Raw genomic sequence first — 23,282 nt, 5'->3', positions numbered from 1 at the left:
AGCTTGTACAAATAGTTGAATGTATGATGATGGTGGGTAATAGGAAAAAGACTTGAGGTCTGAACAGAACAACGTGTATTCTGCAATATTGATAACTTGAGGGGGAATTTGGGTTTGGTGATAAGAAAAATAGGAAATTGAAAATAGGGTGCATGTAAATAAAAAGTAGATGAGATGGCGTTGTTCATTGCAGTTGCTGCTTGCTTGGCTTTGCCTACACCTGAAACTTTTGAACACAACTGAAACGACCTAACGCGGGCTCAAACAGGGCAGGTCATAACACAGTGCGAATATATACTAATAATATGTTGATTCATTTTGAACAAGTAATAGACTTTGGTTTATGCTTATGATCATGCATTTTATCTATCAGTCTCGTATCCATCAACCTTCCAAACGTTGTCAATAGAAATTATAGAATAGAAAACATAGAGAAGTTCTTTTATGTCCGTAGGGATAAACTGATTTGAATTCGGGGCATTTTACACTTTTACTAGATCACTCGAAGACTAGATTAATACCCCTGACTGATCTCTTAAACTACAAGTGTGTCTCTTATGGCCCTTAATTTTTCAAGGTACCACTGAGTCCTTGATCAAATTTTTAATAATAAAAAGTTCATTTATGTTCCATACTTTTTTTGCACTACCATATGCGACCTTGATCAATTTTTATATATATAAAAAAATTTAATTTGAAATAAGGCACTACTATACAGGTTTTACCTGTACATCCAACATGTGTTGTCTTATTCTTAAGAACTACCATAGATCAATTTGTATTCACAGAACTAGTTGATTGTATAAATGCAAATTCAAGTATATATAATTATATATAAAATTTACATCCATTTTAAAATTTTAAAATCACTTGCAAGTTATCTACCCAACAGTCTATAAACCAAAGACCTTTGCAAAGAATACCTTGGAGAATGGGGTCAAATTTTTGGTCCCTTTAACAAATATGCTTTAGCCTGCAACTAAGCAATCCCAATTTTAAACAGGTTCACATGTGACAGCACATACAAAAATCTCAGACCCATATGTGTAACACCACATCACATAGCAAATCATTTAACAGGCAATACTTCAGGGTTTAACAAAGTGCAACTGCTTATTTGACATTCATTCAGAGCTCTTATTACATAATTGTCAAAAGACAACTAGAAAGAACAAAGTATCATAGTTAAAACCCACGACTCTCGTGTCCTTGACCCTTTCCGTGCCCCCTCCACAGCTTAATCACTGGTCGATGTTGCTCCAATGAAAAAAAACCCAACTTCACACCTGCCAAATACAACAAAGATGTACTACTCAAAACAGCAAACAGCAAAAACCATGACTCTACGGCATATCTAAATTTCTAAGGAACATTGTCATTGCCATAAAAGAGCAAGGCTTTACCTCAAACTCATCATCTCCATCACCAGACTGATTCCCCATTTTCTGGTCTTCTATGTGATTATCTACAAAGTTTTGTTTCCTATTCTTCACCGAGCTGTCTCTATTATTTACAAAGTCAGGCCGGGCACTTGCCTTTGGACTTGTCCTATTATTTACAAAGCCCTCAGTCCAAAGACCATCAGATATAACATTTTCAGTGCCATCTGGATGTTCACCCATGGAAGCATCTGCAGAATCAAGAGAATCACAGTTTCTTTGAGGAATATCATCCTCACTATACGCAATTCCAGAGCTTTCGTGAGACAGTTGCCCATCATTATCGTCTGAAAGACCCCTGCACAAAGAAAGAACTGCATCATTCACCAAGCCCTTAAAGTTAAAAGTACTATAACCATGCAACTAGGTATTAGCATCATTTATGCCTAACAAGAACCTCTCATATAAACATAACCCATTCCCCCCCAGAAAATTGAAGAAAAGAATATCACCAGTTAAAAAAATAACCACCCAGCCCAGATTTAGAACTACGATAACATTACTGGAAAACTTAGAATGGAAGCACATACCGTGCAATTTGAGAGAGAGGCATTTTATCGTAGTCAAAAACTGGAACCAGATTTTTTAACCTAGCTTCAACCATGCGAGCTGGAAACCTTTCAATCTGAATTTCGCCTCCCAAAGTGTCTTCCTCGTCTACGACGGAATCATCTTTGATCATTGTTTGAAAATAAATCTGCCAAACAGCCAAAAAAAACAAAAAGAACAGAAGTAACTCATAATAGCAATGAGGCTCACAACATTTCACCAGAAAAGAAATGCCAGATACAGCATATATAATACCTCAGATCTAGCCCATAATGGAGCCCTGGGTAGATGCATATGCAGTTCAGCCTCAGAAATATACATGTGATATCTTTCCTCAGAACTGATCCTTAATTTTGTGTCCTTCACTTCAGGAAAAACAACTTCTTCCTTGCTCATTTCTTCAGGATATATTTTACTGCCGTCTGAACACCCATTTTCTCCATAAATATCAGAATTGTTCTCTCGTTCCCTTCTGTTCTGCTTCTGACAGATATTCCACTTCTGGATTGCTTCAACTACTAATCTAGGATCACACTCATTAGTCTGATCATATGTGTTGCTTACTCCAGAAACACCTGCCAAACCACCTAACCCAGATGACATGCGCAAAGCATATTGTATCACACACCCAGATGGCGAAAAAACCAAGAGGTCATACTTTGGCTTCAAATGGCTGCTATCCATCAGAAGATCATTTTCCTTGCAGTGGTGAAACACTGAAGTAATAATCCCGCAGAAGGTACCCGTCCTACCAGTTGCAGTTGCTGCAGCACCAGTTACCGCACTTCTCCAACCGTTATTGCTACTCCTAACCCTGCTAACTGGAGAGAGTGCAACTGGAGGACCATAATCACAGAGCTTCTGTCGATTGAGCACCTGCAAACTAGAAGTTGCTGCACCACTACCAACTGACGGTTTGCTTGTAGCACCAGGACCACTAGTTTTGGTAGTAAAACGAGAATGAGAATAAGGAAAGTTAACTTTTCCCCCTGATGGTGAAATGGCAAACAAGTGTCCAGTTCCCCTTGATGAACTTATCATAATCCAGTTGCTATCATCACTAAAACTTATGTCTGCGATGACCTAGATATTGAGCAGAAACAAACTATGTCAGCCATTTGTTCACTTCGGGGCATATTTGAAGTAAAAGGAACAATTAGTCCAGAGTTCTTACCGCATTAGTGAGACCACGTTGTAACCTGTAAAGATGTACATAAGCTGCACTAGAATCAGATCCTGATGAACTTCCTGAAGGTTCCGGGGTTATCTTGTAGACATTAATATTATGACCCTGAACTGAGGCTGTGACCAGGAGAGTCCCACTAGGATCAAAACTCAAAGATGAAATAGGACTTTTATGGGCTCTAAACTGAGCAATAACAGATTTACTCGGTACATCTCGCACGATAACCTGACAGCACAGAATAGTACAAACTTAATTTAATTCCAACACTATATAATGAAAAGAAAGATATGGCAAACACTTGCGAAAATATGCAGTCTCTTTGCACATACTCAGAATAAACCTCAACATTTACTTTGTGAGTAATGTTTAAAAACAAAATGTGGACTTAAGAAAAATATCATAAATTACATCCACCGCAGTCTGTAATGTATGTGCATTTCAAAACAATTATAATGATATTTTACCATTCCTATATTTTCGGCATCAGGTAGATGACCATTATCAGTTCCCCAATTATTCCAACCAGGATTCCCTGCATTGCTGCTATCAGGTAGGAGCTCAGAGTAGTATCTGGAAATTTTCTTATAACTTTTGTCCCCAAGAGTCACAATCCCAGCGGCAAGTTGCTTGCTTGATTCTTTGGCATAATGTGCAACCAAACTCCCACTCGAAGCAGGACTCTGAGAACTTGCAGGAGTCAAGTGCTGTGGGTCAACACGCCCAGAATTAGATATTGCTACAGAAGGTCCACTATAAGCCATCCACCTGGGACCCACTGCAAGAGGTCCCAAGCCTATAGCACCATTAATAAAACCATTGGTAACTATAGGATTTGTGAGAATATTGTATTCCTTCTCTAACGTTGCAGCATCAAAACAGTGTATCTGTAGAACATACCAAACTCAGTCTCAACAATAATTACATGAGTTCAATTTAATGCAAAAGCCTACATACCTGAGCTGCTTGTAATACAAAGACAACCCGAGGACTGCACCTTACGGAATATACAACTGATCTAAATTTCAGCACTTGGACATAAGACTGAGATGTGAATGAGTAAAACCAAACAACAGTGGGCAAAAAACCACCACTGAATTGATCATAACAGTTCTGGAGATTCCCATTACAGGGACCTACTGTACCTTCATGAATGCCTCCACTAAAGGATCCATCTGCACAAAAGGCCAATAATGGTCGGCTGTCTGCAAATTTGTCGCCGGACTGCTTTGATGCTTCCAGTTTCGGTAATATTTGCATAGAAGACACAGGGCCATCATATCTGCAAATCACTTCCCTCACATTATTCGCATCTTCAACATCCCAAACCTGGAAACCAAACCGATATCCCAACAACAGAACCCTGCGGGCAGCATTCCCTTCAAATTCTAATTTGTCAAAACCAGCCCAGTTAACCTGTATTGATAAAGAAAACCGAAAATTAATAAGACATCATAATTACAGCCTGATATATTTACATAAAAATGCCAAAGATAAATATTTTATATTTATGTCTCATTTGCAAAGCTTAGAAACATTAATTGCAATCGCAGAATTGAATTTTATCCAAAACTACAACAAGAAGTTAATGCATTCTACACCAGAAGCCAAAACTGATAGAACGCCGGGTAACACAACAATACCAAGCCAAAAAACTTTGCTTATCCGAACACAGCAAGTACAAAATGGTTGAATATATATTAACAATGTCAAGCATCAGGGCAAAAAGCATAAACATATAAATGAAAACTGTATACAAATGAACCTCAATAAAAGACCTTCTAATAATAATGTTTTCTTTATTGACTTCTTCACAATTTAGTATGTTTTCAAGTTTTACAGATGTTCTAACAATGCTAAAGTAATATGAATTGTTTTCCTATCTGGCTTACTGACACGGTAAATGCACACGCAAAAAAGGAATTCATATACTAGGTATAAATTTCCGTAAAAATAGAAAACAACTGCTGACGCACCAAAACCAACTTCCAGTGGCAGCGCCAAATACAGCATGTTTGAAGGACATTTGTCGATATACGGCATCGCCGCAATTTGCACGTATTTAAATAATTCCGTAATTGTTGGAACAATAAATCCCCAGTTTATCATAACTGAAAAAGTCTGAACCCTCATCTATTAGTACAAATAATAGTCAACTACTCTAGTAAACCTTACGTAACCAAGAATATTGTCGGATTGCGGAATTAGTCACGTAACAGAAAATTTGCACACGTGCGTTTATCTTTCATTATCAAAACATCAAGGAAGTACAAACTTTTACATGACTAGCAAATCCAACATATAAGATTCAACCAATCAGATATATCATACAAATTTGACATATAAATTATGTACATAAAGTTTGTTGGTGAAATCACAATTCCATGACAATACGGACACAACATAGATATCCAAATATATCGTTAGCAACTAATACATATTACACAAGCCCTTGCCTTATACCACATAATTGATATTATATTGTCAATTTTAGAGGATAATTCTGCCAAAACAAAACCCTAAGCAATAAAGTTAAGACCCCCAGTAAACTTACAATCATATAGGGATAAATTAAGTAAACTTAAAAACTTTAACCCCGCATATATTTTACTATAGATTCCATTAATTTTTGCCAGTTCTATCTTTGTTAACTCATTTAAAATGTTTTGCAATTCTAACCATGTTAAGTTATATATCTAGCCACGCTGCTAAAAGCAATTTATATGATGTTTTCAAAACCCTAAATTTATATTAACTAATAACAACTCCTAACCAAACAAACTACCAAAAAACGAAACTATCAATCAACAAACAGCAACTAAATCACTCAAGATGCTTTAATAAAACCAAATAAAGATTACAAGCAAAGCAAGTACATAATAGATACAAACAATCAAAATTCCTAAGCAGTTCCACAACCTGATCATTAGGTGCATCACTCTCCCTCTCTGCAATCGCATTAGAAGCAGCAGAAGCAGCAGACTTCACCACCGTGGAGGCACCACTCGAAACAGCCTTAAAATATGTCGAGAAAGTCCTAATAGAGTTCTGAAGCAAACTATTATTCCTCCCTCCCCTCTGATTCTGATCATTATTCCTCATCCCCAAACTTATCGAGATCCCGAAAACTCAAAAACTGTTCTGAATTCTCCAAATTCACTCTCTGTTCTGATCATAACCCCAACCTTCACAACCTCAGCCTATTTATTATACACAACTCAAGTTCCACACAACCACGCAACTCCGCCTCGCGTCACACACATATACACACAATTATTAATTATATAAACACACCGACTCAATTCACCATCGTCATCTTCTATTCTTAGCACAAGTATTTATTTACTTTTCACAGCACAAAAACAAGTGAAAATGAAAATTAAAATAAAAAATTTAGGAATATATACACAACACGATCTTATGTACTTGCTATATACATACAGTTTGAGAAGTGCGTGTGATTGATTGGAATAAAATGAAGAAAATAAAATGAATTTTGTTAGGGTTTAGAGCTGAATTGAACAAATAAATGTGGAATTAGTTTCTATATATACATAGATGATTAAGAACACATAGGAAAAGAAAAGATAGGTATAAGTATAGAGAGATGAGGATGATGATGGAGGGAGAGAGAGAACCAAATATGTCTCTGCGATTACGTAATTAGAGAGTTTTAGAGAGAGAGAGAGAGAGAGAGAGTAAACGAGAGAGATTGAAACTGTGAAACTTCTCCACACGTCTACTCGTCTCTCTCCCACCCCCCGATGGTAAAAGCGTAATTTTACTTGTCATTTAATTTTTAAATCATTTCATGATGATGGATAATTAGAGTCTGCTGCAATAGTTTTAAGAGAAAAGTGCACTTTGTGTACCTGTACTATGACCTATACAGCACTTGCAATACTGTAGTTTCAATTCCTGCACCCGTGGTACTAGACTATCTAATTTAATGCAGTTAGTGTGCCACCGTCAGTTTAACACTGACGCCGTGAGTTTAATTTCTAATTAGCAGGGTAATTAACTTCGTAACGGCTATTTTGCTGCTCTATAAAGTCTTTCCCCCAACATCTCCCTTTCACAGAACAAACCCTAAATCTCTCTCTCTCTCTCTCTACCCTAAATCTCTCTCTCTGTACCCTAAATCTTCTTCTCTCTATCGCCTCTTTGGACAAATGGCCGCAGCAAACAGCAGCAACGCCAATTCTGGAGACTCTCGTGAGATTCCAGATCTCGATTTGTGTTTCTGTGACCTGCGTGTTGTTGAGAGCTACTGTTGGTTTGAGGAAAATGCAGGTAGGAAGCAGGTTGTGTGCCCCAAGGGGTGGAAGGGCTGTGCATACTCCAGGTGGATCGAGCCACCGCACGAGGAGCGTTCTGTGGCTGTTATTCAGAAGGTGTTGAAAGAGCTGAACGACAACAAAATCAGGCACTCTCTGCAGGTGAGTCGGATTCATGGAAAGCACGCCAAAAAAATCAAGCATATCAAGTCTATGATTCAAGCTGTGCACACTGATGATGATGATTCTGATGGCGAGGAGTAGGCCATGGTTTAATGTTTGGTGTACTTTGCAAGAAGGATGTGGTGTGATGTAGTAGTTTGTAGTTGCATTTGATGTAGTAGTTTGTTTAGTTTGGTTGAAAAATGGTTTGTTTTGTCTGGTTTGATGGTGTAATGTTTCACTTGTCTGTAATGCAATTTCAGTTTTTCCATCCAACTCCATAATCTATCATTTGAAGTGACTCACAGCAAAGTAAAGCTAAGTAGAAGAAGTGTAAAGCAAACAAAGCAAAGATTTCCATAACATAAAATTGTACCAAATAGTTACATCCACATTCCACCAAAATATGGTTTCCATAAGTTCAGAGCAGAAGACTAAGTTATGGTTTACATCCCACCAAAATATACCTTCCAAATTCATGTTACCACAGTTGACATGAATTACAGTTGACCACAAAATCCATACATTACACCACAAAATCCATACATTACACCACAAAAGTAAATTAAGCAGCAAACCACAAAATCCATAGTTTACTATCTTAAATTTTCCAAGCAGCAGCCTGAGCAAATTTCTTCCTATTGTCCTGCTTTGCCTTTCTTGCTACCTCTAGTTTCCTCAGACTGGTGACAGGGGCACTCCTGCCATCTCCAAAATCCTCTGCTTCTATGCCATTACTGTGTTCTTTGCAGATGTTGTCTTCTTTTTCTTTGTGAAAATGCCACCTTGACTGGCATCTCCCATTGCAGGAGTTTTGGATGTTAAACTCACGGCGTCAGTGTTAAACTGACGGTGGCACACTAACTGCATTAAATTAGATAGTCTAGTACCACGGGTGCAGGAATTGAAACTACAGTATTGCAAGTGCTGTATAGGCCATAATACAGGTACACAAAGTGCACTTTTCTCTAGTTTTAATCGAACTCAACCGACCGGTAACAGAACATGTTCAAATTATTCAAAACTGAAAACATGTCCGTCCCGATCGATTAGCTTCCGTTAAATATAGGAGTATTATTGAAAGAAATTGATTTATCCGAAACAAATTTGATTAAAAATATAATTACAAATATGTATTCAGTTGAGATTTATGAAAAATTTCTTTTAATTCATGAAATTTAAATATATTCAAATCAAATAATAAGAAATATATCAGGATTTCCACAATTAGAATTTTAAATTATTCTATAATATTTAATGATACAGGATTTTAAATAAAAATAGAAATATTTAATTATAATTATTTAAAATCTATTAAAGTACGATAGTATTCAAATATCCAAGAAATCTTTCCAGACTTCCGGTTCATAAAACGATGAATTTTATAAAATTGTTCAATATGTTCTATTTTTTGTTTTTGAATCTCATTATCATTCATGAGATTATGAAGTATTGCATTTGAGTTCTAAAGATTCTTTACTGACTCTACGATATTTTATCTAGAATTCACAAAAATTAATATCAGATATAATTTATTAAAACTATAAATAGTTATTAATAAATTAAAATTTAGTAAAATATGGTTAAATATACCCCGTAGTCTATTATCTGGTTGTCATATCTCGTTTCAAGGAATCTTATTTGTAATTTTAAATATAGTTCTTGATCATTTTAAAATTTATTAAATTAAGATGAATTTATATAAATTTATGAATAAAAAAGATATAGTTGAATTTATTCAACTTCACATATTCTACGGTCTTTAAAAAGAAGGTAAGATACTCGTAGAATTAGAAGCAATGGACTAAAATCAATCCTTAGTTTGCCAAGTTATGTAGATGTTTATTCGTACCCTCGCGTGTACGTTAAAAGCTGCGTACTCGCTTTGGTTTCAAGCCTGGCCATTTTATTTAGGTGAGTAAGATAAGTTTAAAAAAAGTGTAAAATTACGTTACTATTAAATTGCATGCAAATTACTCCATAATATGATACGCACCATGTTTATCAGTTGCCATGGTTTATCGTCGACGAAATAAATAAATAAATAAATATGATAATATATGATTGAAAACCTTCAAAACTGTTGTGGGTATGGCACGAGACTTCCTGTGTGATGAAATGCTCAAATATATTATCACTCAATAATATCGTCAAATCTAAATGTTTCATTTGTCAAAATTCTGAAAATTTTGTGTACAAACGACTAACAATGCAAAAGAAAAAAAATGTGTACACACCGTGACAACACTATAACACCCTTCCCTGGCCGGACACTTTTATTTGCATATCGAATTTTTCGTATATGTCGAAATTTGATCTGATTTTCGGAAAGGGTTCTCGAACCAACACTACAATATTTTTGAAAAAAAAATCAATTTTCATTTACAAAATTAAATTCGGGGACGTTAAAGACGGGATGACCGTCCACGATCAGGCTAGGCTTATCCAGAAATACACTCTGGCATATTAATATGCAGCAGTTATATGTGCAGCAAGACTTGACCAAAACGTCAAAAATTAAATATTTTTTATGTATTGGGAGCAATTTGCAAACGAGTGACTTGTTATTGTTAAGTTTTGATGGCGTACACAGAAATTTGTGAGTATATATGGTTGGGCCTGTTGGCTTGGAGCTAACTTGGAACCTCATATCACCCACCTTTACAAGAACTACACAATTAAGACTTGGAGTTGGAGGCTTGAGGCTTTATTAGTCACTTTCAGTGTCTCCTTCATTAATTTCTCAGACCACAGAACAAGGATCCCTTTGGACAGACACATACATTGGTACACCGCACTTGATGGTAGGAGAAGCGTGAATCAACAAAGTTGTTTAGGAACAAAATTCTTTGGCTTGAGTTTTATTTGGTTTGGCAAATTGTCGTCATTTTAATATTAAAAAGGAGTGTGTTCAACTAAATTAATGCATTATATGTATTTTATAGATTGTAATGAATTTTACATATGATTTTGATTTTATGTCGATTGCACATAAATACGAAGGATTTTTTAGACTTAAACACAATATTTTAAGATATCATGGATTATCATAACTTAACTTCTCGAAAAAGGTCAAAATACATCCGTCATCATTTGAATATTATCAGTAAACCTTAAATAATCTCAGTTAAATATTATCATATTTTTAAATATAATTTAAATTAATTAAACATTACCTAATTTTATAATATTATTTAAAATCTTAATTAAATAATCCAAGATTTCAATACATTTCTCAAAACCTCCTTAAATGTCATAATTTAAATTTTTAAGATTTTTTTTTCTATATATTCAAAAGTAAAATGATGGCTTTTCTTTTGAAAATTTAGAAAATTTAGAAAAGAATAGATCAGAGCTATTTTAGAAACGGAATCTCAATCACTTCTCCCTTGCATAAGTATTTTGATGATTTAATTATTAAAATGATTTTATTTATAATTTATCTAAATTATTAAATTAAGGATTATGTTGCATGATTTCTTGCCTATCAAATCCTTAATATATACTGTCTTTTCACATATTTTATATAAATATATTTTTATTGGGGGCTGTTATACAGCCATCGTTGGATAGGGAACCACCAGATCTAAGGCTTTGGATGAGAAGAATTCCCCGCAATGTTTTATTACGGGGTTCAATATTTCATTACGGAAAGTCTCTTTTTCAACAGTAGAATCACAACAACGAGTGATTATGATTTGGTGGCTGGAAACCGGTCCTTATCCACGTGGTTGTGGACCGGTTTCCATCTTTATTTGTATTAAAAATGTTTTATGTTTTTGTAACTCCATTTATCATTTCGATTAAATTTTGTCTAATGAATTAATCACCAAAAAATAGAATATCTCCACCATCTAACGCATTTTCTAAAACCGCATATAACCAAAAGTAGTCGAATAATGGGGAAGGAATATTCATCAGAACAAGCATATCAACTTTGACATTATTACCTCAAAGAGTCCCATTTACTGAAAAAACGCAAAACATTTCACTACCAACTACAATTAAATAACCTAATAAGGGCCAGACCAATTTGTTTTTACCAAATAGATGAACAAAAACATTCCCCCCAGCATAATTAACATTACTATTAACAATAATTACCACCTAATTAGCCAGCTAATCATAATTAGCCTCGTTTTATGCTTCTGCTAATAATTGTGACTCTATTTTGTTTAGGGTCACATGTTTCATTTGAGCCTTGAGCACGAAGGGTCTTTATCCATCAATCGAAATATAAAGTTTACATGAATGTATTGTAATTGTACTATTTACATTTGCACTGTACTATTTATAGATATGGGCTTCTAATTTCACACAAACAATGATGGGTCATATGGGCCCAATAAACAATATAGCTTAGCGGTGACCCAAGATACATGATAAATCCCTGAAAAAATAAACCATTACGAGTGCAAGTCCATCTACTTTTCACGTGAAACAGACTCATTTCGCAAGCTCCCTCCATTGCAAAATCTTTAAAATTATGCATATTTCTTAAAAAAGTATTTTATATAAAAATATGTCTTTGCAAATTTATGTATGCAGAATGTTGATCATCTTTATTGTTTTCTTTGGATGATTTTAAAATTTTAATTAATATAATAATATAGAATATAATTACAAAATAATATATTTTACAACGGTTTCTTTGTCTATTTTATCCAATAAAATAAAGCCTTTATAAAACTGGACTGTAATCGTGTAAATCGTAGTTAATGTGCTTGTACTACATATGACTCCTCATTTCGTCCTTTGGGTAAAGAAGTTTTTTTTTTTTTTTTTTTTACTAATCTGGCTTATAGCCTTACAATTTGAGTAGAGTCGAACTCAGACCTGGGCCAACAACTTAATCACTTGGGCTATCCAATACAAGTGAAGGGTAATTGAGGACTCGAACTTATGATGACATTGTTGGAGCAAGAGACTTTTGCCTAGGTTATTTCTGAATCCTTAAGATTTACTGTAACATTTATAAATTGAAGTCGTCTAGGCTGACATGAAGCAATGATAAATTATTTTTCACTGAGCAAGGGTGTCGAATATCATCCATTATGCGAGTTTAGCCAGCTATCATGTTTTGTTTCTGACCTTTTACGTTCTGTTTGATTCTGCAGTTATTTCTGAATTTCGGTTAGATAGTAAAAATCTTGAGTGTTAGGGGCTGTTTGGATAAACCTAAAAAGAAATATTTCTTCCTTAAAATAAAGAAGTAGACTAAAGTTGAGAAGTGAATTAAGACTTACAAGTGATTAAACTGTCTGGGACATAAGTAGAAATTCTAAAACAAAAGTTAGCATGCTCAGTTTTTTATAAGTGATCCTGAACTTTTACACAAACAGGTCAAAAAAAGTAGATTCCAGTTTCTTATAAAAAAGTCAGAAGTAGTGTCAGCCAAACATCACTTAGTTTTGATAGCATCTAAATTTAGGAAGCATGAGTGTGGAGTGTGGACATGATAGTTCGCGGTACGGTGATACGAGAATCCGGCAAATTTGAAAATATGGTGATTCGGGTGTCGGGATTTGGCCAATATTAATATATTAAAATATATATTATGCATTGTATTCTAAGAGCTACATTTATAATCCTAACAAAAAAAAAGAGTTACATTTATATCTAAATTAAATAATCAAATAAATAATATTGACACACTTAAGAATTTACAATATAACTATTTTTAATACACAATTATTATATTATAAAGTAGTTACGTGATAGAGTATCCAACTAAATCACACAATTAGTTGTTAACAAGAATCTCCGAAAATCCTCGAGCACTCAATAATCGAACACGGTACAACGGGTGAGCGAAAGGTATGTGCTTTCTGGATTTAAATTCTTTACTCGGACAATATTCAATGACACCTCTTGTTTTTGATCCTGCTCCTACTTTTTTTTCCAAACTATAACTTTCTAGCTAGTCCTGTTTTAAGTTGTTAAATTCGTTCGGTAATTTGCTTGTCTTTGAGTAGAAAGTTAAACCAGATGCTTCGTCAATATCAGGCCAAGCACTAAAATAAACATAGATTTGTCAACGCAGTGCATGATGCTATGTGCATTCCAGGCCAAACACCAAGTAAAACTACATATACAAGATTTGCAGGCGAAAGATTCCAAGTTGAGAGGCGACTGAAAGATTAATTAAACTAAGTGGTGTTGGCCTTAAAGAAACAGACGTTTTGATTCCACAATAACACCAGCTACATGTTAAGTGAAATTCTGGACTAAGATAGCGACCTTACTTGCTGTGGACATAACGTTATCATTCCGATGGCATCTTCTTGGTTTCGCTATGTCCGCAGATCCTAAGGCCAAGAAGACGATAAAGAGAATTATTGTTTTGATGAGAATCTGTTGCAGGTGTTTATTTATGCAACTGGAGCCAGCATTACAATATTGCAAATGTCGAAATATAAAACAGGGGTCATGAGAGACAAAAGAATGAAATGAATGAAGTTTGATGCAACAGACAAACAAGAATGCCGGCTAAGATTATAAAATTTAGAAGTATAGCGATATTCATGGAATAAAATTTAAGTCACTAGGAAAGCTTAGTATAAAACAATAACAACATTCGTATTCTGCAAGGATATGTTCATATTTCTTGCAACTATATTTATAGTAGTAGTACAAAGCATAAAGAGAGGTTCAAGTTGTTGGTAGTATAAACAATAGACTGAGGCAGTGATCGTGTTTTCTGGTTTTGTGATTCCCTCTTAAAAGGGTAGTAAAAATGGAAAGCAAACAGGGGATGTTCAGTTATGCAGATGGGAAAGACAAGTTGTTAATGCTTGCAGGAACATTAGGAAGCATCGGAGATGGACTGCAGGTTCCTCTGATGATGTTTGTTCTTAGCGATGTCATTAATAGCTATGCTAACCCGGATGCACGCGTCTCCCTTGCTACTGTTAACAAGGTCAGTGTGTTTACTTAAATAGTACTTGTGAAAGGTACTTGATTAGTTAAAATTTGATAAATTTAAGTTGTCAAGACTCAACAGTATCTATAATTTTCCAGTTTTCACTGAGGCTGCTCTATGTTGCGATTGGAGTTGGACTATCCGCTTTTGTTGGTCAGTTTCTGTTAATTTGAAAACTAATTTGTTAATGAGAATACTTAAGTGCACAATTGGGTTGTCAGTAGAGAATGAATACCATATACGTTTAATATTGCAGAAGGGCTATGTTGGGCCAGGACTGCAGACAGACAGACTTCTCGGATGAGAGTGGAATACCTGAAATCTGTTCTCAGACAAGATGTTGGCTTCTTTGATACCGAAGCAGCTGATTCCTCAATTACTTTCCAAGTTGTATCGACCATATCTTCTGATTCCAATACAATTCAAATTGCTATCGGTGAGAAGGTACTTGCAGTTCCATCTTTTCTTACACAAAAAAATCAGATACTAGAGCACAAGAAGGCAATCAGAACATCCATATAAGTAGATAATAGTTAACATCTTAAACCAGAAAACCGTTTTTCATAAGTATCCTTTTTCATCATGTTTTCTAATTTGTTAAAGAATATTGTTTTTGTTCTTGAATGATTGCAGATACCTGATTGCCTAGCATACATGGGATCTTTCTTCTTCTGTCTCATATTTGCCTTCACATTGTCATGGAGGCTTACGTTGGCTGCTATTCCGTTCTCTTTAATGTTCATTATTCCTGGTCTTGGATTTGGTAAAATGATGATGGATGTGGCAATGAAGAGTATCGAATCTTATGGGGTTGCTGGTGGGATTGCAGAACAAGCAATTTCTTCAATAAGAACTGTCTATTCCTATGTGGGCGAGAACCAAACGCTAGAGAGATTTAGCCAGGCACTTCAAACAACACTGGAACTGGGAATAAAACAAGGTTTTGCGCGAGGATTGATGATGGGAAGCATGGGAATGATTTATATCAGCTGGGCTTTTCAAGCATGGATAGGGTCAATTCTAGTTACTAGCAGAAATGAAAAGGGAGGAAACATCTTTGTTTCTGGCTTTCTTGTTCTCATGGGAGGATTGTGAGTAAATTCTTTAGAGAACTCTTCTTGCTTTATAATCTTAAATATTTAAATGCATGCACAATGATATAAGGCTTCCTCAATTAAATTTAGGACCTCACTATTTCTTTACTGCAGGAATATTTTGACAGCCCTTCCCAATCTCACAGCTATTAGTGAAGGAAAATCTGCAGCCATTCGAATTGGTGAGATGATCAACCGAACGCCTTCCATTGACAATGAAGACAAGAAAGGGAAAGCTTTATCCTATGTGAGAGGAGAGATTGAATTTAAAGGCATCTACTTTAGTTACCCTTCAAGGTCTGATTCACCAATCCTACAAGGGTTGAACCTTAAAGTACCTGCTGGCAAAACTGTGGGTCTTGTGGGAGGAAGTGGTTCCGGAAAATCAACTACTATTGCATTGCTTCAAAGATTTTATGACCCCATTGAAGGAGAGATTCTTTTGGATGGATACAAGACAAAAACACTTCATCTTAAATGGTTAAGGTCCCAAATGGGCTTGGTTAATCAAGAGCCAATACTTTTTGCAACTTCTATTAAAGAAAATATACTTTTTGGGAAGGAAGGAGCATCTGAGGAAAATGTGGTGGAAGCGGCAAAGGGCGCAAATGCACATGATTTCATTTCAAAACTGCCTGATGGATATGAAACACAAGTGAGTGAACTTTTACCTCAACTTGTCTGTTGCATTTTAACCTATTATAGTACATGTGAAGTATTCAGTGCTACAAGTACACGGCCTACTTTTCCTTAATTGTGTGAAACTGAGTTTTTCTTTGAACATATAGGTTGGGCAATTTGGTTTTCAGCTATCTGGAGGACAGAAGCAGAGAATTGCCATAGCAAGGGCTTTAATTCGAGACCCCAAAATTATGCTGCTTGATGAAGCTACAAGTGCATTGGATGCAGAGTCTGAACAAATTGTACAGGAGGCTATCGATAAGGCATCAGCAGGGAGGACAACAATTGTCATTGCCCATCGCCTCTCAACAATTAGAAGGGCTAATCTGATATTTGTTCTTCAATCAGGGAAAGTGGCCGAATCAGGCACACATGAAGAACTTTTGCGAAATAATAATGGAGAATATTTCCAGATGGTGCAGTTGCAGCAATCAGCAACACAAAATGAATTTACCGGTAACTCAATTAATTCATTGAGTGGAAGAAGCCAATACAGAACGAGTGTCCCGCCTAGCCCTCTGAGTATTAGATCAAGCGCACCAAGCACTCCAGCATTAAACCCTTTCAGCCCAGCATTATCCATGAGTGCACCTTACTCTGTGCAGTATGATGATGGTTATGACAGCGACATGGATTATTTTGAAAAAGCATATCCTACTCCTTCACAGTTACGCCTATTGAAGATGAATGCTCCAGAATATGGAAGAGCGTTACTTGGATGCATAGGAGCAATAGGCTCTGGTGCAGTGCAACCAGTAAACGCTTACTGTGTGGGTGCTCTTTTATCAGTATACTTCAACCCTGATAAATCATCCATCAAATCTGATGCAAGAACCTACTCATTTGCTTTCTTAGGAGTAGGACTTCTGAACTTTGTGACTAGTGTCGTGCAACACTACAACTTTGCAGTCATGGGAGAATATTTGACGAAAAGAGTGAGGGAAAAACTTCTTGAGAAGTTAATGACTTTTGAAATTGGTTGGTTTGATCAAGATGAGAATACAAGTGCAGCCATTTGTGCTCGAATATCAACTGAAGCCAACATGGTTCGCTCCCTTGTTGGGGACCGCATGTCATTGTTAACTCAAGCAATTTTTGGTTCTGCATTTGCTTATATTCTTGGACTTGTGCTCACTTGGAGGCTAGCACTTGTAATGATGGCTGCACAGCCGTTTCTTATCGGGAGTTTTTATGCTAGAAGTGTGCTGTTAAAGAGTTTATCTGAAAAAACCCAAAGGGCACAAAAGGAAGGAAGTCAACTAGCAAGTGAAGCTGTTATCAACCATAGGACTATAACTGCTTTCTCTTCTCAAAAGAGAATACTCGGGCTCTTTAAAGCAAGCTTGGAAGCCCCGAGAAAGGAGAGTATCAAACAGTCTTATTATTCAGGTATTGGCCTGTTTAGCACCCAATTTCTGGCAGCAGCTTCTACGGCTTTGGCATACTGGTATGGGGGGAGGCTGCTAGAACAAAACCTGATAAAAGCTAAGGAACTTTTCCAAGCTTTTCTGGTATTGCTTTTTACTGCATACACAATTGCAGAGGCAGGGAGCATGACAAAAGATATATCCAGAGGAAACAATGCAGTTCGTTCACTTTTTTCAGTTTTAGACAGGTACACTGAAATAGATCCGCTCAAACCTGGAGTCGATGCAGGGAAAAAAAGTATGAAGGGCCGCGTAGAACTGAAAAATGTTTTCTTTGCCTATCCAGCAAGACCTGATCAAATGATCTTTAATGGCTTGAACCTTAAGATCAGAGCTGGAAATACAGTAGCACTAGTGGGGCAGAGTGGTTCTGGAAAATCCACTATTATTGGACTCATTGAGAGATTTTATGACCCGCTAAAAGGGTCAGTACATATCGATGAACGTGACATAAAGGACTACAGCTTGAGGACACTGAGGGCACAAATTGCATTAGTCAGTCAAGAGCCAACCCTTTTCGCAGGAAGCATCTATGACAACATTGCTTATGGGACTCCGGATGCTACAGACTCGGAGATAAGAGATGCTGCAAAGCTTGCCAATGCACATGAATTTATAAGGTAAGAATTGTTCCACTGACCTTTTTTCTCTTCCAAAAGAAAGTATTTGCAATATTGTTCACAAATTTGAATATCAAATGCTGTGCATCTAACCTCTTGTATTAAATTTCAGTGGAATGAAAGATGGATACAATACATATTGCGGAGACAGAGGAGCTCAGCTATCTGGAGGTCAGAAACAAAGAGTGGCATTAGCACGTGCAATATTAAAGAACCCGTCCATCCTGTTGCTAGATGAAGCAACCAGCGCTCTTGATAGCGTCTCAGAGAGTTTAGTCCAAGAAGCGCTTGAGAAGATGATGAATGGTCGTACATGTATCGTGGTGGCTCATCGTCTGTCCACAATACAGAAATCTAATTCGATTGCTGTGATCAAGGAAGGCAAAGTGGTAGAGGAAGGTTCACATTCTGATCTTCTGTCAATTCGCGGTGGAGCATATCACGCTTTGGTTCAACTACAAGGTAACAATGCCTCCAACAGGTAAAGTAGTTTACATTGGGTGTAAGTATGTTGTTACTCTGCTCATGCATCCTTTATGTAATGTATATCAATTGAATTTTTGTAAAGTAGAAAAGAGAACTGGCTATAACACGACGTGTTCATGAAATGCCAGAGCTATGCTTAATTTGTATTTGTATTTGTAATCATTCTAGCATCACCAATGTATGAATACTAGGTGACTGTCATGATTTTGATAACAGGTTGCAGTGTAAGATAAGAACTTGCATAGTTGCATAAATAATATTCCATTATGCAGATCCCGAAAGTCCCTGCCTTTAGAGAAAACTTTTTTAGCAGGATCATTGAGGCCGTTTGGATTAGCTTAAGTACTTCTTGATTAAAGTAAGGAAGTGGATTAGAAGTAAGAAGTAAGGGGGCGTTTGGTTGATGGTTAATGAGCCCGGTTAACGGGAATCGGAACCTAATACCCATACATTGTGTTTGGATTAGTAAAATTTTTGTTTGGAATGAGAACCTCATTCCCTCTTGAAGGGTAAATCAATACCTCCACGGGTTACCATTTCCCATACCCTCCATTCCCATACCCCTCATTCCCATTCCCCATTCCCATTCCCACCAATCATCCAAACACCCCCTAAGTTAAGACTTATAATTTGTTAAAGTGTCTGGGAAAGAAGTAGAATTCCTCAAACAAAAACTAACATTCTCAGTTTCTTACAAGTGTTTCTGACTTTTTACACAAACAGGTTAAGAAAAATAGAAGCAACTTCTTAAAAAAGAAGTGCTTCTGTGCGGTTCCCAAACGCCACCGTTATATTCTAACAAGACAACAATATCATGACGGAAAAAACAACAAATTACAACAATCATGAAATTCAAGATAGTATTAAATAGGAAACAACAAAATAATGAGCAAGCTAAATGCAACAGACGCTCCTGTGCTCCGACCGGTCTCTGTTGCGCCAGACGTGAGCCTAATAGATTTTTTCTTGATTTTGAGGCCAGTAGTATCATTAACTTGCACAACAGCTCGAATGCGAACTTGCCTCTTCTTACCCTTAAAAAACATCTGATGATACCTCACCTTAGTTGCTAAAGCCACCCGAAAATCCACTTTCGACCCGTTTTGAGCAATCGTGTTCCAGGGCACACCTTTAACTGCAACTGAATCACCAGAGTAAGTATTTTCATTAGCATGCTGGTGAAACCCGTCCAACTTGTAGCTCCCAATTTCGAGACTTTTGTCACTGCCATAAGAAAATGTCACGTTGAGATCATCATAGTATATTCCGATGTTATTAAGTGTGTTACGAATGTTGAAGACAAAGCTAATCGATGTCGTGTTATCAGCCGTGTAATTTCCACCGGCTGTACTATTGAGAGCCGGCACGTAAAACTTTTGAACGTAAAACGAAGCTCCGGATTTCTGAGTAATTACAGTAACCCAAGAGAAGAAAAAGACTACACCAAATACAAATGCCAAGATGCCTATGCACAACAAATATAAGATAAACCAGACATAACACCTTGACATCGCCCCCATTCGATATATCCAAGTTGAAGGTGATATTGATTTATAGTGTACATCCAAGTTGTAACATGCTGCTACGTAGCATTCCTCATCTGACAAGTTATGTATAATGTTGTGAAACTTCACAAGTCATGTGTAAGTTTCCTGGCCGGCTAAGATTATCATTTTAGTTCTCCATGTTTAAAAAAAGAAAGATTCATTTCTCCGGAATCCGACTATGACATCATTTCATATATAGGAGTATAGTTTATGGAAAACTTGCACAAAGAAATTACGAGAAAAGAAAGTCAAATATATTCTTAATTAGTTCCAGGGTCTGTGTATTAAGCTAAGGATGTTCAAGGTAAGTTCTGTTGTAATTTCTCATCAGAGTTCATTAGCTCGGACCTTCTGTGACGATGTCTCGCTAAATGATATTTAACAGGTCATCCTATATAATATTACACCCCACAGACAATGATACAAATTATAAAATTATGCAATAAAATGACAGATTCCTGTATTATTCTTTTCTTATCAATTTTATTCTTTATACTGTGACCTGCACTTTCGAATGCTGAATCAGTTTATTATTGGAAATAATACTGGTAACTGCTAGTTGCCACATCAGTGCAAGCTGGATAACTAACTTGCACAGCTCAGCACAATCCAGAACCTTCCATTCTGTTGTTCTGTTAGCTTGGTTACTGCATAGTAGTTTTCATTCATTTTGTATCTTCAACACAATACAGAGACACATAATGTAGTAGTTAGATCTTTGAGTTCATCAATGGAGTTTCTACATTCATAGTGATGGTTTGTTCATCTCGTTCCAAGTCTTTGATTGCAAATACGAATTTATCACTTATTGTTCAGTAAAGGTTGCAAATAATAATATCCATATTGAGACAATTTTCGTAGAGTAGAAACGAAAACTGGCTCGGAGAGTTCATGCAATGCCAGAACCATGAATGATTTGTAATCTTTTTAGCATCACCAATGTATGAGTACTAGAATTACTACCAGATAGGTGACTGTCACGATTTTCTTTGACTGAGTTGATTGCTTCATAAACTCTAAAGCTTCAACTTAAAAGATGCACAAATTTTATTATCACGAAAATAAACTAGCACCCAAGCAGCAATCTAAGAGTGAAATTATTATACTTTACATTGCATTCCTTTGCAAATGCATGTTTCATCAACAGAAAACAACATATTAACAACAAATAACAATCATCAAGAGATCGACAAGTTTAAAATATTACATTTGGAACAACAAAACCATGAGCAGGCTAAATGCAACAGACACTCTCCAACCAGTCTTTGTTGCACCAGACTTGAGCCTAATAGATTTCTTCTTGATTTTAAGGCCAGTAGTATCATTAACTTCCACAATAGCTCGAACGCGAACTCGCCTCCTCTTCCCCATAAAAAACATCTCACTATACCTCACCTTAGTCGCCATATCCACCCGAAAATCCACCTTCGACCCGTTCCTAGCCATCGTGTTCCATGGCACACCCTTAACTTCAACTGAACCCCTCGAGTAAGAATTTTCCTCTCCATGCTGGTGAAACCCGGACAACTTGAGGCTCCCAATTTCGAGACTTTTGTTACGGCCATAATAAAATGTCACGTTGAGATCATCATAGTATATTCCTATGTGCTCACGTCTATTAAAAAAATTAAAAACAAAGTTGATCGCCGTCGTGTTATCAACCGTGTAGTTACCACCAGCAGTACTATTGAGTGCCGGCACGTAAAATTTCTCGACGTAAAACGAAGCTCCGGATTTCTCAGTACGCACGTTAACCCAAGAGAAAAATATGCTTACCACAAATATAAATGCGAACTTGATGAGTATGCACAAGAAACATATGATGGTCCAGCGACAGCACCTTGATGTTGCTCCCATTAATTTAATATTTATTTACTTATAGAGATCTGATATGTAGATAAGTTGAAGGTGATGAACTGAAGGTCATATTATATAGTGTCATGTAAGCTGCGACATCCTGTTTAGTAGCATTACTCAGCTTACAAGTTATGTATGTAGAACTTTACAAGTTATATGCAACTTCCTGGCCGGTTGAGATATTAAAAATCATTGCATGATTTTGTTCTCCATGTTAAAAAAAGAAGAGAAGATTCTGTCCGGAATCTGATGACATCATTTCATATTATTTAGGTAAAACCTACCCAAGGAAAATCAGATAAAAGAAAGTCAAATAAAATTTTAGTTATAGAATTTGACTTTAAGTATGTTCTAGGCAATGGCGCTGCAATTACTTGCTGAATTTCTTCCTGGTGTTTTTCTTTCGAAGGTTGCGTGCATATATTAATATTTATGAGGGTCATCCTGTGTATACCCTGGTTTCTGGTTTTTCCTGCGTCCGGTTACTATATGTCCGCACCTTCTGACATTTTCCGACCTATAGTGCCAGTTCATGCCTTCCGTCCAATCTAGTCTAACCTTGCCCATCTTATCTTGGTTTTTCGGAACCCCTGGTACAAAATTACTAATACTAGCATTTAACCCGTGCGAAGCACGTGCGGATATATAGTTCGTAATTTATTATTTACTAGATTTTTTTACCCGCGCTCCGCGCACGGGTGTCCTGATATTATAGTTGTTTTTTTTTGGCGTTGTGAAATAATTTTTAGGATTAAGAACAGAATATCAAACCATCAAATAACCCCAAATTAAAAATTAAATTTAATAAAATAAAATGTCATTTTAAATCAACATAGCCCGGATGAAAAGCTCCTAGTCTATAAAGGATTTGAGCATAATTTGAAATACTTTATTACATTATTGTTCCATAAAAATTTAAATATTGTAGTACGTTTATTCAACTATCTTGGAGATGTTATAATCAGAGATATAGCAGTGATACATATATATCACGATTAAGCCTAGAATGACATAATTTATTTTAAAATTATTCTCGTA

At 36.2% G+C, this 23,282-nt stretch overlaps 4 protein-coding genes across 4 annotated transcripts; 1 reads left to right on the top strand and 3 right to left on the bottom strand.

The window, feature by feature from the left end:
- Nucleotides 1-1,043: 1,043 nt before the first annotated feature.
- On the bottom strand, nucleotides 1,044-6,905 carry LOC108227644 (autophagy-related protein 18f). Its single transcript, XM_017402916.2, has 8 exons — nucleotides 6,091-6,905; nucleotides 4,129-4,587; nucleotides 3,639-4,058; nucleotides 3,163-3,399; nucleotides 2,244-3,071; nucleotides 1,970-2,136; nucleotides 1,404-1,737; nucleotides 1,044-1,286 (listed from the first exon to the last, which is right to left on the bottom strand). Exons 1-8 carry the CDS (start codon nucleotides 6,271-6,273, stop codon nucleotides 1,281-1,283), a joined length of 2,634 nt encoding a protein of 877 aa, XP_017258405.1. The 5' UTR covers nucleotides 6,274-6,905; the 3' UTR covers nucleotides 1,044-1,280.
- A 7,298-nt stretch (nucleotides 6,906-14,203) lies between these two features.
- LOC108226667 (putative multidrug resistance protein) lies at nucleotides 14,204-19,097 on the top strand. The gene is made up of 7 exons (XM_017401659.2): nucleotides 14,204-14,529; nucleotides 14,631-14,685; nucleotides 14,789-14,976; nucleotides 15,166-15,623; nucleotides 15,741-16,281; nucleotides 16,415-18,354; nucleotides 18,467-19,097. The coding sequence occupies exons 1-7, from the start codon at nucleotides 14,347-14,349 to the stop codon at nucleotides 18,837-18,839; spliced, it is 3,738 nt and encodes a 1,245-aa protein (XP_017257148.1). The 5' UTR covers nucleotides 14,204-14,346; the 3' UTR covers nucleotides 18,840-19,097.
- Nucleotides 19,098-19,703: 606 nt separating this feature from the next.
- On the bottom strand, nucleotides 19,704-21,056 carry LOC135147221 (uncharacterized). The gene is made up of 2 exons (XM_064080092.1): nucleotides 20,978-21,056; nucleotides 19,704-20,305 (listed from the first exon to the last, which is right to left on the bottom strand). The coding sequence occupies exons 1-2, from the start codon at nucleotides 21,054-21,056 to the stop codon at nucleotides 19,704-19,706; spliced, it is 681 nt and encodes a 226-aa protein (XP_063936162.1).
- Nucleotides 21,057-21,432: 376 nt separating this feature from the next.
- On the bottom strand, nucleotides 21,433-22,352 carry LOC135147329 (NDR1/HIN1-like protein 2). Its single transcript, XM_064080413.1, has one exon. The coding sequence runs from the start codon at nucleotides 22,242-22,244 to the stop codon at nucleotides 21,591-21,593; it is 654 nt and encodes a 217-aa protein (XP_063936483.1). The 5' UTR covers nucleotides 22,245-22,352; the 3' UTR covers nucleotides 21,433-21,590.
- Nucleotides 22,353-23,282: the final 930 nt, after the last annotated feature.

The sequence above is a fragment of the Daucus carota genome, chromosome 6 (assembly GCF_001625215.2).
Source record: "Daucus carota subsp. sativus chromosome 6, DH1 v3.0, whole genome shotgun sequence".
In the NCBI taxonomy this organism is placed as follows: Eukaryota; Viridiplantae; Streptophyta; class Magnoliopsida; order Apiales; family Apiaceae; genus Daucus; species Daucus carota.
The sequence above is the reverse complement of the archived record's forward strand: the minus strand, read 5'-3'. Positions and strand labels throughout refer to the sequence as shown.